At 38.7% G+C, this 20322-nt stretch overlaps 1 protein-coding gene across 1 annotated transcript in view; it reads right to left on the reverse strand.

Annotated features, from left to right (window-relative positions):
• Positions 1-20322, reverse strand: part of ANO4 (anoctamin 4) — a 159340-nt gene that overhangs the window by 88514 nt on the left and 50504 nt on the right. The window contains exon 3 of the mRNA XM_009321339.1: positions 17529-17687. Within this exon, the coding sequence (XP_009319614.1) occupies positions 17529-17687 (159 nt within the window). The remainder of the gene's footprint in view (positions 1-17528; positions 17688-20322) is intronic.

Here is a 20322-nt window from a genome sequence, read left to right on the forward strand (position 1 = left end):
ATTATCCAAATTGCAGAACACTTTCTCAACAAACCACCACTTATGGATTTATAATTGTTCATACACTGCAGGCTGTAGTTCCTGCCAAATATTTAACACCTAGCATGTCCAAGAAATGTAGTGTAGAAATGTGCTTTGCATCATTTGATGCAACTTTACAGAGTCACTATAGTTACTTCTGCTGTACAAACACATATACACCCTCATGCATAATCTCTTTCAAACATCAGAACAGTGGTGAATTGTTAGGGAAGAAATGGTATTAAAATTGTATGGCACACACCTATCTACGTTCTTGCTACTAGCTACTGAAAGCTGTGCAACTGAATTGTTATCATCACAGTAACACAACTGGTGAATTTCTTTCCTAAAATAATCTCATTGCCCTACTGTCCACAATTGCCGTATTGCTCTTCAAAGAGGAAAGAAAAATTAAAAAAATAACTGATTTCTGCCGCACCTCGAATACTGTGTTCAGTTTTGGGCCCCTCACTACAAGAAGGACGTCGAGGTGCTGGAGCGTGTCCAAAGAAGAGCAAGGAAGCTGGTGAAGAGTCTAGAGAACAGGTCCTGTGAGGAGCGGCTGAGGGAACTGGGGTTGTTTAGCCTGGAGAAAAGGAGGCTGAGGGGAGACCTCATCGCTCTCTACAACTACCTGAAAGGAGGTTGTAGCGAGGTGGGTGTCGGTTTCTTCTCCCAAGTAACTAATGATAGGATGAGAGGAAATGGCCCCAAGTTGCACCAGGGGAGGTTTAGATTGGACATGAAGAGAAATTTCTTTGCTGAAAGAGTGGTTAAATATTGGAACAGGCTGCCCAGGGAAGTGGTTGAGTCACCATCCCTGGAAGTATTTAAAAGATGTGTAGATGAGGTGCTTAGGGACATGGTTTAGTGGGCATGGTGGTGTTGGGTTGACGGTTGGACTCGATGATCTTGGAGGTCTTTTCCAACCTTAATGATTCTATGATTCTATAATATTTTAAAGCGGCTCCCCCTCCACCTTTCTCTCTTAACACACACACACACACACACACACAAAGACACACAACTGACAAACTTCTCCCACTGATATATTTGTTTCCTCCTCCAGAATCCCATCTCTCTGTCTTGTTCGCTTGTCTCCTCCACATCAGTCAATGTCACTTTTCTCTTACCAGGTTCCCTCACACAACCACAGAACACAACTAGTCCTACCCATCACTCTGACCGCGTATTATGTACAATGGAGGCATTTCCAATGTCAGACGTCTGCCAAAGACAACCTCTGGAGCGCAACAAACTACAGATATCTGTATTTTTTCAAACTTTAATTTGAGAAAGTAAAAGGAAGTCATCTTAACCTCTGAACTGGAGGAACCTTGTATAAAATAAATATACAAAATTCCACAGACTACCAAGGGAAAAAAAATGTGGGAATTCTTCATTTGCCCAGATGGTATTTAAGCACAAAATGGGAGCAAATTGAAAGTTTTTAAAACATTTTTGTTTCTGGCAGCATTTAAGTGAAGGGCCCATCTAGCACAGATGTCACCTCCCCTTTAAAACATGAAAGGTTAATAGAAAAATATCAAAATACTAATAAGGAAAAAGTTTTGGATAACAACTGAGCAATCACCACCACTGTACATGGTTGGTGGAAAGTGCAGTGACAGCAACACTGACAAGAAAATAGAAAGTCTGATGTTGGAAATGTCACCAAGTGATGAACTTATCTCAGTGTATGAAATTTTTTAATGTATAATGAAGAACAAAGAAAAAAGGGGGAAAAAATCATGCTCTGGCTTAGGGAAATGGCTTCTCTCGTATGACACTCTAAGTCTGACAAACACACTATTGTAACACAGAAGGCAGAGATAGTGAGGAGGCTGAAAGGTAAAAAATGCAGAAAAGATGAATACACAAAATATCACTGTTAGGATGAAGAAGAGAAGTTAGCAACAGAAGCCAGAGGTGGGTAAGGTGCACAAAGAGGAGAAAAATACCAAATTAAGAGCATATAGGGCTTAAATTCCCTGGTCCTTTATTTTGTATAGCTATTCAGCATGGGTTAAAGTCCAGCCTGAGTAAGAAATATATAGATCAATTAAAGAAAGATCTGAGCAGGACAAAAAGAATGATCAAGAGTTTTGGGAAACTCGACCAAGAAGAAAAAATTGAAAGAGCCGGGGTGACAGAAAATACAGAAGAAAATGCTAAGCAGATAACACAGTAACATTTTAAAAATAAATAACAAATACCTCTGAATTGGAAGGGAATGAACTGCTCTCCATGTTACTTCTGAATCAGGCAAGAAATAACAGGATTGAATTGTAGCAAAGGAGATTTAGGTCAGACACATTAAAAAAAAACCAAGCTGGACAATACTGAAACATTAGAGTGATCTGGCAAGGGAGGCTTCTGGCATTTAGGAAAAGGTTGGATAAACAATCGGCAGTATGTAGCTGGCCTGCCCTTGGAGCTGCGGGAGTGACTCCTAGCCTCTTGAGACCCCCACACCCTCCCAGTCTCTTCTATTAGGATTTGCAAGAGAATCAAGTAGTTGTAAAACATCATAAAATCAAACCTTGCTTATTTGGCACAGCTCACCTTCACTCTGCCCTGGAAGATGTGATAATACAAGATCCTGGAAACACAGTATTTCATCTTGAGAGACAATACACCAGGAAAAATAAGCATAGCATGAACTAAGTATTAGAATAAGAAAATGGGGCAATTTAAAGAGCAAATAATGGTGTCACTTCCTTTTAAAAACCACAGATCTGGAAGTGTGGTCCTACACTCAACACAGCTACACCTTGCATCTGGCTGCTACAAGAAGCCTTGAAGTCCAACAGTGTTGTTAAGACTGCGTGAATAATTAGGTATTACATTGGCAAGGGAAATTAAAAGAAACTTCCAAAGAGGGGTCAGAACAATAAAGAGCAGGGCTGGGGACTGAGACATCATCAGTATATTTGGCATAAATCCCTGGCATTCCTACCAGGGGACAGGATCTAGAAGAGAGACATGGAGATGTTTGAAAGAGGATGGAGCGTTCAACCTTGGGGAAAAGGCAGAGTTAAGAAGCAATCTCAAAATGCTCCACAGATCAAGTCAGTTGTGGGAGACTTGGAACAGGAGAAGCAAGACAGACAAGACTTCCTTAGTTCCCCCAGTGTGGCTGAGACAGTGGCTCAAGCAGGGAGAGCTTTAAGTATGAGCTCAAAGTGTTGTCTGCCATATTTTCTTCTTTAGTTCTGGTACCTAATCTTTTGCTAAAATAAGACTTGTTTGCACAACAAACTTTTTTGGTGTTTATATGAACCCCAGGTAAATCTGAAAAGACCAAGGCGTAGTATCTCTCAAAGGCAACAGATGCAACTAAAATGGGTCCACAGATCCCATCTACCACCTGCCTGGGATTTCCAAGAGTTGAGATGTGGGGCTGTAAGGATGATATGGGAGGCTGACAGTGTCTGATCTGGGATAAAAGGAAAAACCCTATATCATGCTCCTAATGTGGATGTTACTGTGATGATCTCTGACAAGATGGCAGCAATGAAGAGATGGTTCCTGACTTTGGAAAAACTAAAACCATCATCCACTCCCCCACCTTGTTTTGCTTTCACCATACTAAAATCAATACAGAAATAAAGAGCCATTTGATAAAAATTAGAGATGATTCAGGCAAAAATTGTATTTGAAGAGTAAGTTTCTCCAAACTCATCCAATTTCCTTCAGAGATAATTTTAGGATATTTTGAACAGTATTTGTATGCAGCACTTCGTGTGGAATATATTATTATTTTACTTAAAATGAAGTTCTGAGATCTTCAAGCTCTATAGGGTTCAAGGTCAAAATTAAGCAGTTAAGGGCATTAGAAACATGTCTTCCCTTTGTTAAAGACATACACTTAACTCAGAACAATTCAATTTACAAGAAACTAAACAATGAAACGGATCAGTGCTTTTGGATATTGGTAATAGCTTGTTGACAGTGCTCCAGGGCTTTACTGATAGAATTAGGGAGAATGTTTGTCAGGCATTTAGAGAGGTGCATATGCACTTTTTAGAAAATACAAATTCTAGGTATTCAAGAAAACCTGAAGCATACTTATGTTCCCACTGCAAATTTTTAGGATCTGACTGTGATAATCTCTGAACATGGGATAAGAAATATAAGTGCGAGTAATCCATTCACTTCAATGTATATCCTGACGAGATCTGAACCAAACTGTGGGCCTGGCACCGTGTCCCAGACTATTGATCTAATTTTACTTTTCTGTAGTCACAGGAAGTAAAATGCCTGTGCAGTGAATCTGACTGCAAAGGCTGCTGTCAGCTCATTTCTGCATTGGGAATCTAGTAAGCAGTTTAGGAATTGAGGTTTTCTTTTATGTTATACAGTATCTGGTGGAAAATATGCTTGATGCCTTACAGGTGTCTATGAAATAAATTAAGAACAGAATCAGCAAATAAAAACTTTGTTAGCTAGGCATAGTTAGTCCTATATGAACATTTCAGTGATCAGCTGTGATGCCATTTAAGAGAGAAATGCATTTTGTTTCAACACCAAACTGACTAAATTATATGAAAATGAAGCAAATGGAACAAGATTTCTAAAAATTTGTAGGTAAACACATGAAAAATTTCTATTTGATTTAAGCTTAAATATTGTCCACACAAAATAGCATGTTTTGGTCTACTACTGGAGTATATAATCACTTGCACACATTTTTTCTTCTTTTTTTTTTTCTTTCTGTTTTCTCTTTTGTAAAGCTAAGCCCTTCTTGTCAACTAGCACAGCATTTTAATATCAGGCATTTAATTCTGAATCTGTTTAAATGAAATGTTTTCACATTTTCAAAATGTTTCCCTCTTTCCTCAGCTAAAACTGCTTGCTGAGTCTAATCTATATTAATGCTTGCCTTTCTCCTCCCCTGTCTTCTGTTAAGTCATCCTCCATAAATACAAAAGATTCGTTTAAAGATGGTAAGGGTTTGCGTTGTATTTCTAAAGAGATTTTACACTCAGATTTTTATAGGGAGAGTTATACAGTGAGAAGGGTTCTTTTCTTACTTGTCTGCTGTGATTTAATGTGGATATGCCTCCACATGTTGATACTAGCTTCCTCTTAATGCTTTCTGACCATCATCTTTCTCCCCCTCTTTCCCAAAACTCTAATGTGCTCACCTTCGGGCCAAGATGGAAATGTAAATTGACATGGCAAGCACTCATCAATTCACAGTCAAAACAGCAAAGAACAGATGTTGTCAAAGAATGGAAAATCTGCAGAAGCATGAATCTATTCCATAGCTTGGGAGTTTTAGAATTAAACTTTACAATTGTCACACAGTTCTGTTAGCTGTTTTCTTTACACTCCACCAGTATTGGGGCTGATCCTGCAATCCACAGGTCTATTCATGTAAGTCCATAGATATCACTTGGGCACAGGACAAACAAAAGCGCTTATCTTTAGTAGTTATAGATATGGTGTGTGCCATATATCTGACCCAGTTTCCCCTGCTGGACTCTGGCAGGCTGCTATATTTGTATCAAAACACTGGCACCATCATGGCTCTAAGCCTACTGATCCTGAGAAGTTGCCTGAAGGCTTACTCCCAAGGAGCAGACATCACAGATGTGATTCAGGACAACTATGTTTAGATGTCTGCAATGGAGAGGAACAGGCACCTTCAGGGTACAATTTATTTGTTCTTTTTTCCTCAGATTGAGATGAACTGCTGCCCAGAAGGGCTTGTTCCTCCCCAACCAGATATCTAAATTGCAAACAGCTACAGTCAGTAAGATGGTTCTTTTCTCTCTTGGGGCTCTACAGTACAGCCACCTTATTTTCCCTGGACTCCTGTTACCCTCTTCACCACCCACTCCAACCTCTGTAGTAGCGTAGACACATTACTTCCTACAAATGCACCTTCATGGGTGGCTCTAGTTCACTGCTTAGCTGTCTGGGACACATCACAGTGACAGCAAGTGATTCAGAACATTTTACAAGGCCTTGGCTGCCATCCATTTCCCCCATCCCACCTTATTCATTCTGCCCACAGAGAACACATAGGGAAATACAGATCTGTAAATAACAAAGCCTCCCACTAGTGTCCTTTGCACTTTAAAAGGCCTCTTGATTTTGGTCAGTACTTTCTGTATTTTACTACTTGAATTCTTCTCTCCTGTGAATTTCTGAAGCTAATGATAAAATCCATAAATTTGCACAAGACTGTTGACCCTGGATGTTCTACATAACACAGCTTCCATCCACTCAACTGCTGCTTCAGGACTTTCTTCAATCCAATCCTGTCTCAGAACGCCACAGTTTCCAATAGCAATAGCACTCACAGTACAAAGTCAAGAACTCTGGAGATGAAGGGCCAGGCTGTAGTCTGCACTGAACTACAGATACAGAAGAAAAAAGCCATGGCCATCCTGACACTGGTGACAGTTCTGCTTCAGGAAGATGACCTTCAGACGTGCCTTCCCATCAGCACTCCTATGACAGTAGGAATGCCTGAGCTTCTCCAGATTCCCCAGAAAATGAGGTCACAGATCAGATTATTAACTTACAAAGCAAAGAAAGGCACAGAAGTATAGGTATGGAAAGACAAGTTTCTGAGTGGAGAAGAGCATATAAAGAGCAGTGTAGTAAAACTCTGAGTTATTGGAATTACTGGAGGTTAGGCTAACCCATATTAAAACTGAGTGTAATGTCTGCCTTTCATTTAAGATAAATGTAAAAAGTAGCTGGGCTCCTTTATGGAATGGAAAGACAAAAAAAAAAAAAAAGCAGACATAAAAAAATGAATAGGTTTATCCACCTGGAAAAAGGCACATGAAAGTCATGAGCAACATAGTCTTGATCTCATAGCTGACCCTGTTTTGTGCAAGAGGTTGGACTACAGACCTCCTAAGGTCTTTTCCAACCCAAATTATCCTATGATTCTATAAAAGTGCAAGGAAAGAGGCAGTCATCTGGACTAGAGTCCAGGCAAGAGTGCTTTGTGATTTGCTAACAAACCTAAGAGATTGTGATTTCACTACCTACCTAGTCAATGTGCATACACTGGAAGGAGAAAAATTCTAAAGAATGGTGAAGAAAATGATCCGAAGCAAAACCTTTAGAGAGAGCACCTTTTGGCTTTGAGCCAGTTGACAAGTGCTCCGTATTATGAGCAAATCAAGTGTCTTCCATGTGATTCTTTCAGTCTCCACAGAAACTTTATAGATTCCTTTTTGACAAAATAGATTGCAACAAAGAAAAAAACAGCTTCCTTTTGCTTTTCCCTCCCTACTCAAAATAACATGCAGGATCCTGAACTGGAGCATGCTTGGTGTTACCTGGTGAAGTGGCTTTCAGACCTAATTTGTATGCTCCAGAGGTGTTAAATCCCCTTCAGACCATCAAATTGAAGTCTATATCCAAAATTATCTTATATGCCTGCATTACAAACAAGTCAGAAAAAGTGACACATGTAAACATGTCTGAATAGCTTTCTCCTAAATGTGGCTAACATCTTTATAGCTTCTATTTTAAAGAAATGAAAAATTAAATTACAGAACTTCATTTTTATTGATGTTTGGTAATTGAGAAAATCAGATTTGCACAACTAGTGGAATCATGAGAATGTTGTACGTGTCTCATTTAAATGGCCATTTTAAAGGGAATGACCTGAATAAAAGAGGTTTTAGTAGATTGATTAAAAAGTCTTCATGCAATTTGCCTCAGAAAAAAAAGAAGAAAAGAGGAGAATGTTAGAAGTGGAGAAAAATAAATTCATTGGAATTTAGCAACTATCAGTCAACCAAATAAACTTGCTGATACACTTCTTTCAAAAAACAATTTCTGCTTCTAAAACTAAGCCAATTAAACTAAATATATGAAAAGAATACACTAAAATTAGATGGATGAATTGTAACCATTTATTATGGGAGATAATTTTCCAACCAATTTCATTTTAAAACTTATCTATACCTAAATGCAAACCCTTAAATTTTATACATAAGGAAATGGTGTATACTCAATGTTGGATATATTACAGAGACACAGAAAGATATAGGAAAACTATATACTTCTACTTCTTATGTATAGAAGTATGTGAATGTGAAAATCCCTCAATATTCTACCATTACTACTAGCCTACAATGGCAGTTTTTCAAAACATGACATTTATAAACTAAGCTGAAAGGGGAAGGTCAAAAAACCACATTGGAAATGAAGAGCAAGTCTCCAAATCTACCAGTCATTAAAAATAACATTAATTTTGCATATTGTAAGAGAAAGAATGGAGTCGTGGTTTCCAGATTTACATGTCTCCATTTTGTTCTTCTCCTATCTACATTTTTGTAGATAGGAAAAGTTCTTCACTGTGGAGGTTTTCTTCTTTATGGAAACTTCTGACTTTTAAAAAGGTATAAGAGATGGTTGTTAAAAAAAGTAAGCACAAAGTTCTTGTATTGGTGCTTGACAGTGGAGACTTCAGAAAGAGGAGTCAATCTTATTTTTCATAAATGGAAAGATCTATTTGAGTCTATTAACAGAAACAACAACCAGCTGTATCTAAGAAAAGTAGTAAGTACTGTACCATGAAAACCTCCAAGAGGAAAGAAATGGGTCTTCACACTGCTTTGCCTACAAGACAATTTTAGAGATTGTTTTAAAAGCTTTCATATAAGAATACGAAAAATATTTGCGCACAGAACGGAGTTTTGTAAACCAGATAGAACTTTAAACAGGGGGACATGACTAATTGGCTGGCAGAGGTTTCAGTCGATGTGGCTATCTCAGAAACATTTTCCCCTCAGGTCAGGCTTTATTAAACTTCATTTACAACACCACTTCATTACCACTCTGAAGCAGCAAGAAACAAATATGTAAATATGCAGTGGATAATGCTGGATTTAATTTGGGCCTAGAGAGCCATAAACTGAAACATCTTTTTCAATAAAGTCTGAGCATCGAGGTAATTTGACTAGCTCCATTTTGTGAGACTCTTAGCACAATTAAAATACAGTTAATCCAAGGCACACAGCACCAGTGCTCCACTCACTCCATGACCGAATTAACCTGGTGTAACAAAGAAAGTAATTGGCCGACAAGAGGCCCTCTTGTGCCGAAAGCGGGTGAGAAACGGAATTGTCCTTTCCAGATTCATGCTTCCCTCCTGGGACTACTTCCAAGGAGGGCACCCCCACACCACTTCATGCTGCAGCAGAAGACGCAAATGTCCCCTAGACCAAGAAGATACTGTGGCCACTTGAAATCATTACTATTTGTTCAGGAGCGTAATGCTGTAAAAACAATGCCATCTTTTCAAAACAACTTCAACACCAAAATCATCAACACGAAATGAGAATGTAAAACGCACTGCTGGCGTTTCTATATACTCTGTCTTTCTGTTCCCTACAGACAGCTCTAGATTTCTGCTCATTAAGCCAGTACTATCAGGGAGTGTTGCAGCAAACCAGTCCTGTCACCTTTGGGCAATGAAAACTCTCACTGTGCATTAAGTGATTGTAGCCTTGTGGATTATGCTTGTTCCTGGTGCCACTGGCAGGCAAACAACAGCTCAAAAATAATTGCAGTTTAAGGCCAATTTCTGTAAAGGGAAAGGTGACTTTCGACATATAAGGGACATCTCATATGTAACCTTCATCTTTTTTTTTAATCTATCGCCTGTCTGTTTTTTTCCATGAGCCTGCTGTCCTTCAAAAGGTTTTTGACATTCTGATTTGTGAAGACTGATGACAGGAAACTCTCTGACAAAAAAATCCTACTCAGCATTCCTGAAGGAAAAGAAGTATCTCAGGGTCCTTTTTATCCTTTTTCAGTTATCTACATGTTTTCTATATTACCTCCATACTCCATGAAAAAGCCGTACTTTTTTCAATGTAGATAAATTTTTCAGCAACAGTTTCTTAGTCTACTAGCTTTACAAAGTCCCGTTAAAGGCTGGAATTTGTCAACTCAGAAACATAGTCATTTCTGAGCTCCCTGAAGGTTACTTCTACAAACTGCACACTGAAATTTGAGTTCAGACTCTATCCATCCAAACTTCCATGTACTTCCTCAAATTTCTCTTCTAAATTGCCACTGTGCTGTACAGTGGACATAGTATCTGAAAGCTAAAACATTTTCTCTCAGAAGCCCAGGTAGCTGGAAATTCCTCCACTGTTTAGTACACTTTTTGGTACAGAGCACTCTCTGGAAAAGGACATTGTTCTGTTCGTACCTATAAATTTTTCTGTAAAATACTGCCGAAAAGAGACTCCACTTGCTATTTGCATTGATAATGAACTAACAATAAATCTTTGGAAGACCAGTCTGTTTTTAACTCGCTCTGGCTGAATTTGGATGAAATGAACAGCCCAATGTTTTAAATTAAATAGCTGGAAGCACTTTCACTTATAATGAATGTGGTGGGCTTGCATTTCAGTCTGGTTCCCTTTTTGTAGGCATAGTTTATGTCACTTTGATGTCTCCATCCGTGATTTGTGGATGCAATCAGACACAGTGCTTAAACTTTAAACAACAAACTGCACCTGCTAATAATGGGATATTATGCTGTTCGTGAAACCACAGCTCCTGCAGACTGCATAATTTGTACTGTAAGTTCATTAGCTGTAGATGTTTACATATTGAATAATAGGATCAGAAAAGTGAGAAACTGAAACAACTTACTAGAGTGCATGAAAGCTACTGAATGCTTGATATTAGTTACAATAGTAGATTAACATTGAACCACATACGATTTTCTCCAAAGACCAAGAAGGCCTCGTTTTGTCCAACTGCCAGTTATTCAAATAGGGGGAAATGCATGCCACTGTTACTCATGTCTTACTATTTTACTTATCGCAGCTCTAGCATGAAAGCAAAGTTCTCTCCCTTATGTCAAGGGACCGGAACATCTACATGGTATTTTTCATTACCTTGAGATAGATATTGGCTATCCTTGTTTCTGCTGTGTGTATACATGAGTGCATATGTGTATATGTGTCCAAGCATGAACATGGGTAAGTGTGTGATGACTGGAGGTACTGACAGTAACTAGAGAGTCCTCCATCACTATTAAAAAAGAAAAAAGAACAGGAAAGAATTTGATTTCATTTCTTCTTGAAAATGTCCTTGAGTATGGTTTAATATTAAATCAGCAAGGAAAGACAGGATGTGTAAATTGTAACAAATACAAAATGATGTAATTTAAAATGCATTAACATGTAACTTAAATGATAAGGTGACAGCCAGCAATCTGCCCCACTGCATTTAAAGGAGTCACGCATTATTATAGAACAGAAAAGGAAGATGCGAACTGTGTTGGAATTAAGAGACTCATTAGGTCAGAAACCCCTAATTTTTTTAGGTGGGGAGCTATATAGTTTGTCCTAAAGGGAAGCCTGTTAGCCATAAGTGACATCCTCCACGTGGCCTGACCTACCATGCCTGCACAGTATGGATTATCATCACATGCGCAGCTGTCCTGGTGCTTCCTAGTGGCAGGGCATATGCTGCACATATGTCACACAGTGCATGCACACAGATATATTCCTCTGTAAAAAAAGCTCAGAGGACAGCAGGTGCAATTTTGGTGGTGGAAGCTTTCCCTAGCCACCCTTTTCTCTAGTGGATAGGGGGTTTTGGTATGTGCGGAGTAAGCTCAACATGAGAGGGAAGGGATATGAACACCAAAGGAAAATAGCAGCCAGGAAAAGATTCCCCAGCTGACCTGCAGCCTGCTCCTGACCACCACACAAACTCTCCTGGCAAGCTGCAAAGAGTTATTGGGCCATAGGTTGAGCACTCTGTTATAAACTGTATGCCTGGTTGATTAAATTAACATCTATAGCAGCAATAAGTTACAAAGAAGTTATTGTTCTTTCAATAACTGAATAAACTGAACTCATAACCGAAAAAGAAACTTAGAGTCACTCCAAAGGCACAGAGATTTTATTGTGCACTGCTTCTCAGAGAACCGAATTACATAAGCTAAGTTTATAAAACACCTTTGCTCACTCAGATCTGCAAACACCACTTGGGGTCTGGAAGTCAGCTTAATTCTTTTCTGCCCATGAATCACAATCAGCAATAACGTTTATGTAACAGGACTCTGATGAACAATTGCAGCAATGACGCACAAACCATAAAAAAGCTGATCAGTCTCACATAACTGTTTTGGCTCTGCAGTACTAACAACAACAACAAAAGTAGTAGCTGTTGATTATAACATCTTTTTTTCACATCATCACTTTCTGAGCACAACTATATTTAAAGTTTCAGTCTTTGAAGTTCTTGTTTTTTTCACACTCATTCTTTATTTCTAACTTTTACCTCACTTTGACACAGTCATAAGTCTATTTTGGTTTTACACTCAGGGATGAGCCAAGAGTCACGGAGATACTATATTGTGTGCTCTTTCTGTCATCTGTAATTTCTCTCAACATTCATCATTTTAAACCCGGCTCCAAGTTGCTGCTAAATAAGTCTCTTACTGAATACACGTTTCTAGCCTCTAAAGTCCTGCCCCATTAGCGCAAAGTTACAGTCACATTAAGAGAAACTGCTTCATAGAACTCCTGAACCTATCTACATCTGCTTGCAAACTTGGAAAGCCATGAAATAATAGTATCCTGTAATTATATTGCATCAACTACTGAAAAAGATCTCAGAACATAACTTTCAGACTCAGATTATACCTGCTAGTAGATATTTGTTCATACAACAAAAGTGAAGTTTATACTGTCCTTTTCTTCTGTCTTTTTGGTTTTTCACCAGAGAACACCTATTGTACATTTCTACAGCCTATTGTATACACCAGCTATGTATCAGCTGCCAGATGTTGCCCCAGAAATGTCAGCTGCTGCTTGAGGCAGGGAGTGAATGCAATTAGAGATGCCCTGGTGACAGCTTGACACTTATGGTGGCAATGTTTAAATTTTTAATTGGGCATATAACACAAAAACAACACAATTTGGATTGTTCCTGAAAACTGGACCAGTACACTACACTAACATCTTCTTTCAGCTGGGAGATGCAAAGATCAATGTGCGGGCAGAAGCCCAAATGGATTGACTGCTTTTTGTAAAATATCTGAAAGTATTTCCTGAAACATATTCCGCATCCAGTAGCTATGAAGAGATCTGCTTTTTAAGGCAGTAAGTAATGCTACTGCTTTAAAGCAGTTCATTGCTTTTATACTGAAACATTAGTATACATAAATATACAAAATATAAAAAATAAAGGGCCTGAATACTACTTTCACTACTTATGTGATTAGCTACCCTTTATTACATTTCTATCTATCCATTTCTACTAGCACGTCAAATGCCTTTTCAAATAAACTGTATCAAATCAACTTACAAATTATAAATTAAAAACTTTGGATGCAATCATTAAGCAAAATGTATGAATTCTACTACATTTAGTAGTAGAACTACTCTGTATGAATTAGCCTAGTGCAATCATGAGAAGCAAAAAAACCCCAAAAAACATGCCAAGTTCAAATTAAATGTAGTCTATTCCTAGGGCTACATGACCAGATCCTACCCAACATCAGATTCATTTTGGATACACAGTATTTACTTAAGTCTAAGATGACCTTCTTCTCTTTTACAAATTACAAATCCAAGGGTGGTCTGTGTTTGTTCATCCAGCATAGATTTCTTTGAACTACCTTACCTCTATCCTGCATTTGCATTGCATTACAGTCCATCTTAAATAGGTTGCAAGTGAACAAGTTATGTATGTTAGCTGCTCCATGCTAGCTACCTCTGTGCATGCGCTATTAGTGTAGTATAATTTAAAGTACCTTACTGAAAGATGTGTGTAATACTGTATCCACGTACCAGCACAGTGCAGTTACTGTTGACAGCAACCTAGTTCTACCTGGCCATTTAGGATAGGGATTAAAATACATTAGTTGAAGCTGCAGGAGTAATTTGGGATAAGGGAATTTAGCTGGATTTTGGCCAAGAGGTTGAATTTATAAATCTTTATTCTTGTGAAAAATACCATGGGCCCAATGTAATTCTGACTCTTCATTCTCTCTTAAAAAGATAGGTTTTCCAGAAAAATGCTGGGTTTTTACTGTCCCAGAGGGATTAACGCTATATTTGGAACGACAGACACTATCTGTATTTTCTCTTTACATAAAAGTGATCATAAGCTATTTTTTTCTAAGAGTCAGTGGGCTGATCTTCATCTCAGGTTTATCTTGTATTTGGATAAATATGAAACATACCCTCAGAATGTGGACAGTAGTACCCTGTCTGCTGTTAACCATTTGCCAGTCAGCTCTGGAAGGTGTGAGTCTTGTGTAATATTTACAGAAGGTATCAGTGCCTACAAACTGGCAATGCTATTGGTACCTCATCTCTGATAAGAATTTGCTCCATTTGGAGACTGCCCTCTCCATTTTACCCAATATATGTCTGTTTCAAAGAGGATTAAAAAATGAAAACAGTAGGGTCATCAAGAATCCCAGAGCCAGGATATCATAGTTATTTATCTCACTTGTGAGACACTGTAAAAAGGGATAAATCAATATAGGAAATTTTATAGCTGGCTGAAAAGAAAATACAGTCTCTTTTTCTGGAGTGACCTATATTTTCCATTAACTTACCTAGAGCTTCTATGCACACGATCATATGTGTTGGATGTGATCCGTGTTGGACTGAGACAACAGTCATCCTATCCAGACCCAATATACACTGAACAGCAGGGAGAAGGGTCAGAAAATTATTTATGCTGTTCCGTTCGATCAGCGTTCACTCTTAGAGCTCATTTACTACTGGATATACAGAGCACCAAACCTGGCAGAACTTCCATGGGAGAGCGGTGTGGTATAGCTGAAGAATGTGAGTGTGAATTCGTTGGGAATATCTGCAAAATGTTATTACCTTTTTATAGAGTCAGAAACATACACCTGTTCAGACCTTTCTCAGCTACATGATCTTCACATTGTGCCTGAAGTTATCTCAACATTTATTAATTCATTTCAGATTCACTTTCTTATTTCATGCAGTTAAGTGAATACTTCGCTCCCTGCACCCACCATTTCCTGGGTATTTGCTGTGCTACACTTGTCAACGAGCCACTGCAGTGCATTTTTCTCTCTCTGCAGTGTTACTGAGGAATATGGTTTTGAAACTGCAGTGTAAACAGCTCTGTAAGTTTTCCTCTCTGCCACTGATTTTACATTAAAAAGACAGGACTAACGCAATCAAATGTCAATATATGAAAAGCCAGTAGTCAAAGGAGAATGAACCAACAACCACATAAAATTCATGGAAAGTAAAAATTTTCTTTCAGTCCAGCAGTTACAGCCTGTTGACTCTATATAAGTTCTGTGGCCAAAGCCACAGACAATTCTCTCGTTTTATCTAGGAGCAAACTTTTCCCAGTGGAAGCAATGCATTATGTATGAACAACTAGAAAACAGACCTGCTGTTAAAATCTTCCAGAATTGAAACTCAGAATGATGTGTAGTCTCACCAAAAGGAGAAGTAAAAATAATGAGAAATAATCTAGGCATTAACCGATCACACCGCTTAGTTTAAACCTAAGTGTTATGCAGCACAGTTGTTACTCTGCAGGGAGGGGGAGGAAGCATACCAAGAATGTACTTACTTCCTTCAGGATTACAATTCAACTTGGAAACTAACGTGGTCATAAAATATACATGTTAGGATTTAATTTTAGGTCAGAGTCATATGTTAAAAAAGATTGCTACCCTAGATTTTAAAAACACTAGCCTGAGTCATGTAACAGAACCTCGTTTTGATCATTCTGAGTTTGGAAAATGTACAATTACTGATGCTGGCAAGAAGTCACACCAAGGCCAAATGAATTAATAAGAAATAAAACCGCATGTCAGTAGCATAATAGAAACTGATATTAATAACCAAATGGGCAGAACATTCATGCAGCTTAGGGCAGCAAAGTCCAAGTAAATGGGCTTGAAAGCCACAAGAAAACTCTATAGTAATCATTAATTTGAAAAAGTTTTCTGTGCAGAATGTTGCAATAGGTTTCATAAACTTAAACCATAAAGTGATTTCATAGCTTTCACTGCTGACCTTAGCACAGTAATAAATCTGCAAAAATCACGAAGTAGGAAAAGATTGGTTCGAAACCATTACGCAGATGTATCAATAGGGAAAATTCATTCCATGTTCATTTTCTACACTGCCCAAACTTCAGAGACTTCTTCAGCATCTCTCCTGGTGGAAGCAAGGCAGAATTCTAGGATGTGAAGCTGAACAGCTGCAGCAACACTCTCGTGTTCTTGGATGTTGGGTTACAACTCCTACAGACAGTGGTATGTTTACAGGAAACGTAATAAATGAACAATGGCTGCCATTGAAAACACCTATCAATTACTGCAGCACTAAAGATGCTAACTTCCAGGTTATTTGAAAGAATAGTTTATGGTAACTGGTTGATGTAACCAGTGATAAGCTCTTATAAACTTATATTCACCAGTAACCGTGTTCATTCAAAAACAATTAAAGAAAGGAAACATTTTCATTATTCTGGAGAGAAACAGCTTCCATTTTTTCCTCCCCAGTGTTCTCCAAAGAAGCATGCCTTTCAAGTACACAGGCAGAATATCTACACATGTACCAGGAATTCAGTGAAAGAAAGGGAGATAATGTACAGCACCTACATAATTGACCAAAGCCTGTAACCTGAAAATTCCTCTACCGTTTCCATCAGTGGCAGCATGACAATTCATAGTAGCATGAGTGTGAGTCGATCAAGCACAAGTAAAGCTAAATATTCAGCAATAGCTATTCTGCACGGAAGTGAGCCTTAAGCCCTGTTTAAGCACACTTACGAAAGTTTAAGAAAGAATATAGCCTAGGCAAAAGAAAGATGGTCTCTTTAAGCCTTGCTCCTGCTACCTATCGCATCAATACATTTTTAGACACTTTATATTCATTTTTACTGGACTCCTGTCCAGAAAAGATTTACTGTTTTAGGACACTATGTTGGAAATAACATTGATATAAACGATTCATATGTACTGTCCAATTATTTCAATGTTTTGGATTAAGAAAGAAGGAGAGATTTTAGGCTGTTTTCAAACTACCAAAATACCGCTGAAGACCCTATGCCTAAGCTGACAGGAAAAGGAAGGCAGGGGTCCAGTTAGGTCTCTGGAAAGAGTACCAAGAGCCTCAGCAAAGAGTGGAGCAAGTAGCTAAAAGGAAATGTAGGTGCAGAAATGTAGATTGCACTCAGCAGAATTTAGGCCATCCAAACCCAGCACTTGTTTTCTCTATTGCACAGCACAGTGGATGAAATTCTGTGGCCTATTTGTGCGTAAGGTTGAAAAAGATGACTGTAATGGCTTGTTTTGGCCTTCAGTTCATGTCTCTGATTTTTCTTTAGGCTATGCTTTCCCACTGCTCTGGCAATTAATAGCCTATATTTAGGCATACTTAAAAGCATTTTTGCACTGCTACAACAGAGTAAAGGGGTTTCAGAGTAAACAAAATTCATACCCTCAGTGGAAGTTTTTTTCAAGAAAGCTCTCTTACCTCTTTTTCCATTTGAAGACCTTCTGCTCTGATATTTCTCTCAAATACTTCCCTCTTTTCTGTCTGTGGATTAGATTTTCTATATACCAGGATGTAGTCAATCCGACATTTCCCATCTCTAAAATATAGTCCATTGGCTTTGTTCTTATCAGGTACTTCCTGTAAAGAGAAAGTCAAACATTTCAGTAATGTTAATTTGCCGTGGTAATTACTGCATTGCTGTTAGCATCAGCAGTTTTCAGTAATACTCAACAGGAAAGATAAGGAATCAGAACAAGCTGTTCAAGTTTTTACGTGCTTTACATACAGTGCCTCTGAGGTCACCTGAAAGTAGTACAGACTTCCCCATTTCAAAACCAGGAGGTCTTCTTAGGCAGATGTTTGGTCATATAGGCATGGGATAGGAGAGAATAGAGAATGCAAGCCAACCTTCCTCTCCCACCACCCTCCAGAAAATTAGGAATAATTTCTTACATATAAAATAAAGCAGAAAATACTGTTACTGAAGCATAAATTTAAAATTAAGAACTTAGTATGGTAGAATGTCTTTGTACATGTGAGAAGAATAAACAACGACGTGAACATTTACTGTGGTGAGAAACACTAAGACCTGGCACAGACATTCTCATTGCTTTCTGATGACTATAGTACCTCTGCCTCACAGGACACAGAAAGGATATGAAGATCCTGTAGCTACCTCCTCATACCTCATCAGACTAACTAGAGAGTATTCTTGGCTTAAGGAACAGCTGAGGAAGCCCACTAGATTTATTTGAAAATAATTCCTGGTGTTTGGTCTAGTAGTACGTAAACACAATAAATACTGTCTCTTGGCTACTTCCTGGCAAAGAATGTGCCTGTTCAAATATTTGCTCTGACAGAAAGAAACAACTTTATTTCACTGTTAATAAGAGGTCAAACAGGTCCCTCTTCTGAGATCTGGAAGACCAAAACACTGGTCTTTTTTCAGAAATTCATGAGATGAAACTCTCTACAGATCCTCCTCACAATTTGACACTACTTCCACATAATACAAATCCTGCCCAGGGGTTAAGCTTTCGCTTTCAAACAAGTTGAAACTGTGTGGTAGTTTGTGGGCTGGAGTGTTTCATACCAGAAATGTACACTGTGAATTATACATGGGAACAAACTGCACTCCGTCAGGGCAGTATAATGGGCAGGGGCCTTCAGGGACCTCAAGATCAGTCCAGCTCCACGCTGAAGTGAGGGTTAGGCTAATTCCTCTCTGGTTTTCCAGAATTTGCTCAATGATTCCTGCCAGAAATAGCCATGCCCTGTAATATGTGATCAAAACTCTGAAAAAAAAAGAATATTTTGCCTTTCATATCTGGGAATAGTAGGGAATTTTCAAAATACTTTCTCCATAGGAGAACTGCTTCTTAATTTAAATCGCAAAAAGTGAACATAGTAATAGGACAAATGATTCTTACAGGGAAAAAAAAGAAAGAATGCTCCCATACAAAGAGTTTAGTGTAAGCTATCTTCCTGATTCTCAGCAGGCATTTTGATTAAGTGGAAAAACCAATGAAAGCATCCCAAATGTGCCATCCCCTTGGTACATCCAGTTTACTGAAGGCAGAAAGGGGAATTCTTCTAAGATTCTTTTATTACAGTGCCTGACTCCTGACACAGCTTAATGCAGACTTGAAATAGTGGAACAGTTCTTTGAGCTGAAAAAGAAGGCAAGAAAAAAGATTTAAGCCCTAAGGATACAACAGTAACAAACCATTTATATCTATACTGTATATCATGCTGACAAATGATATTATCAGAATATCAGAAGTATTTTTCACAGAGCATTAAATATGAAAACAGCTCAGGAAGCAGAGTTTATTTTTTTCCCATAAAATATCTATGTTGAGAAGACGTAAAAAACCCCAAAAGGGTATTTAAGGTTATTTACATAAAGAAAGGGTGTAGTAGGAGATTTAGAGGCAGTGGGTCAGCCTGGTGGTCCTGTTCTGATTTCTAAGCCTCCTGCTGAGCCATCCTTCCTGTTCTGTAGGTCCCAGAGTCACTATGTGTATTTTAGCAAGTAAAGCGGTGTAATAGGAAAGGATCTGTAGAGCAAAACAATCTGTGCTGAGGACCTGCTGTCCACACAATGTAGGCTTGAGGGCTTACTTTGCACCCACTCTAGTCTGGTCCAGGAGACTCACTGGAGTACATCTCATAATTTATTTGCATCCAGAAAGAATCCAGGTTTGAAATCCAACACTGCTCTGGAATGCAAACAAAGCATGGGTAGAGGCAATTGAGAGATTCACTTCAAATGTACACTCCTAATCTGAACTAAAATGTTAGCACAGACCCGTCCAGAGTGTACCACAAGGAATCATAGAATCATAGAATAGTTTGGGTTGGAAGGGACCTCTAAAGGTCAACTAGTCCAACCCCCCTGCCATGGGCAGGGACATCTTCAACCAGACCAGGTTGCTCAGAGCACCCTCCAACCTGACCTTGAATGCTTCCAGGGAGGGGGCATCCACCACCTCTCTGGGAAACCTGTGCCACTGTTTCACCACCCTCAGCGTAAAACATATCTCCCTTATATCTAGTCTGTATCTACCCCCCTTTAGGTTAAAGCCATTCCCCCTTGTCCTGTCGCAACAGGCCCTGCTAAAAAGTTTGCCGCCATCTTTTTTATAAGCCCCCTTTAAGCACTGAGAGGCTGCAATAAGGTCTCCCTGAAGCCTTCTCTTCTCTAGGCTGAACAACCCCAACTCTCTCAGCCTTTCTCCATAGGAGAGGTGTTCCATCCCCCTGATCATTT

This window comes from Pygoscelis adeliae, unplaced genomic scaffold (genome assembly GCF_000699105.1).
Source record: "Pygoscelis adeliae isolate BGI_AS28 unplaced genomic scaffold, ASM69910v1 Scaffold232, whole genome shotgun sequence".
Classification (NCBI taxonomy): Eukaryota; Metazoa; Chordata; class Aves; order Sphenisciformes; family Spheniscidae; genus Pygoscelis; species Pygoscelis adeliae.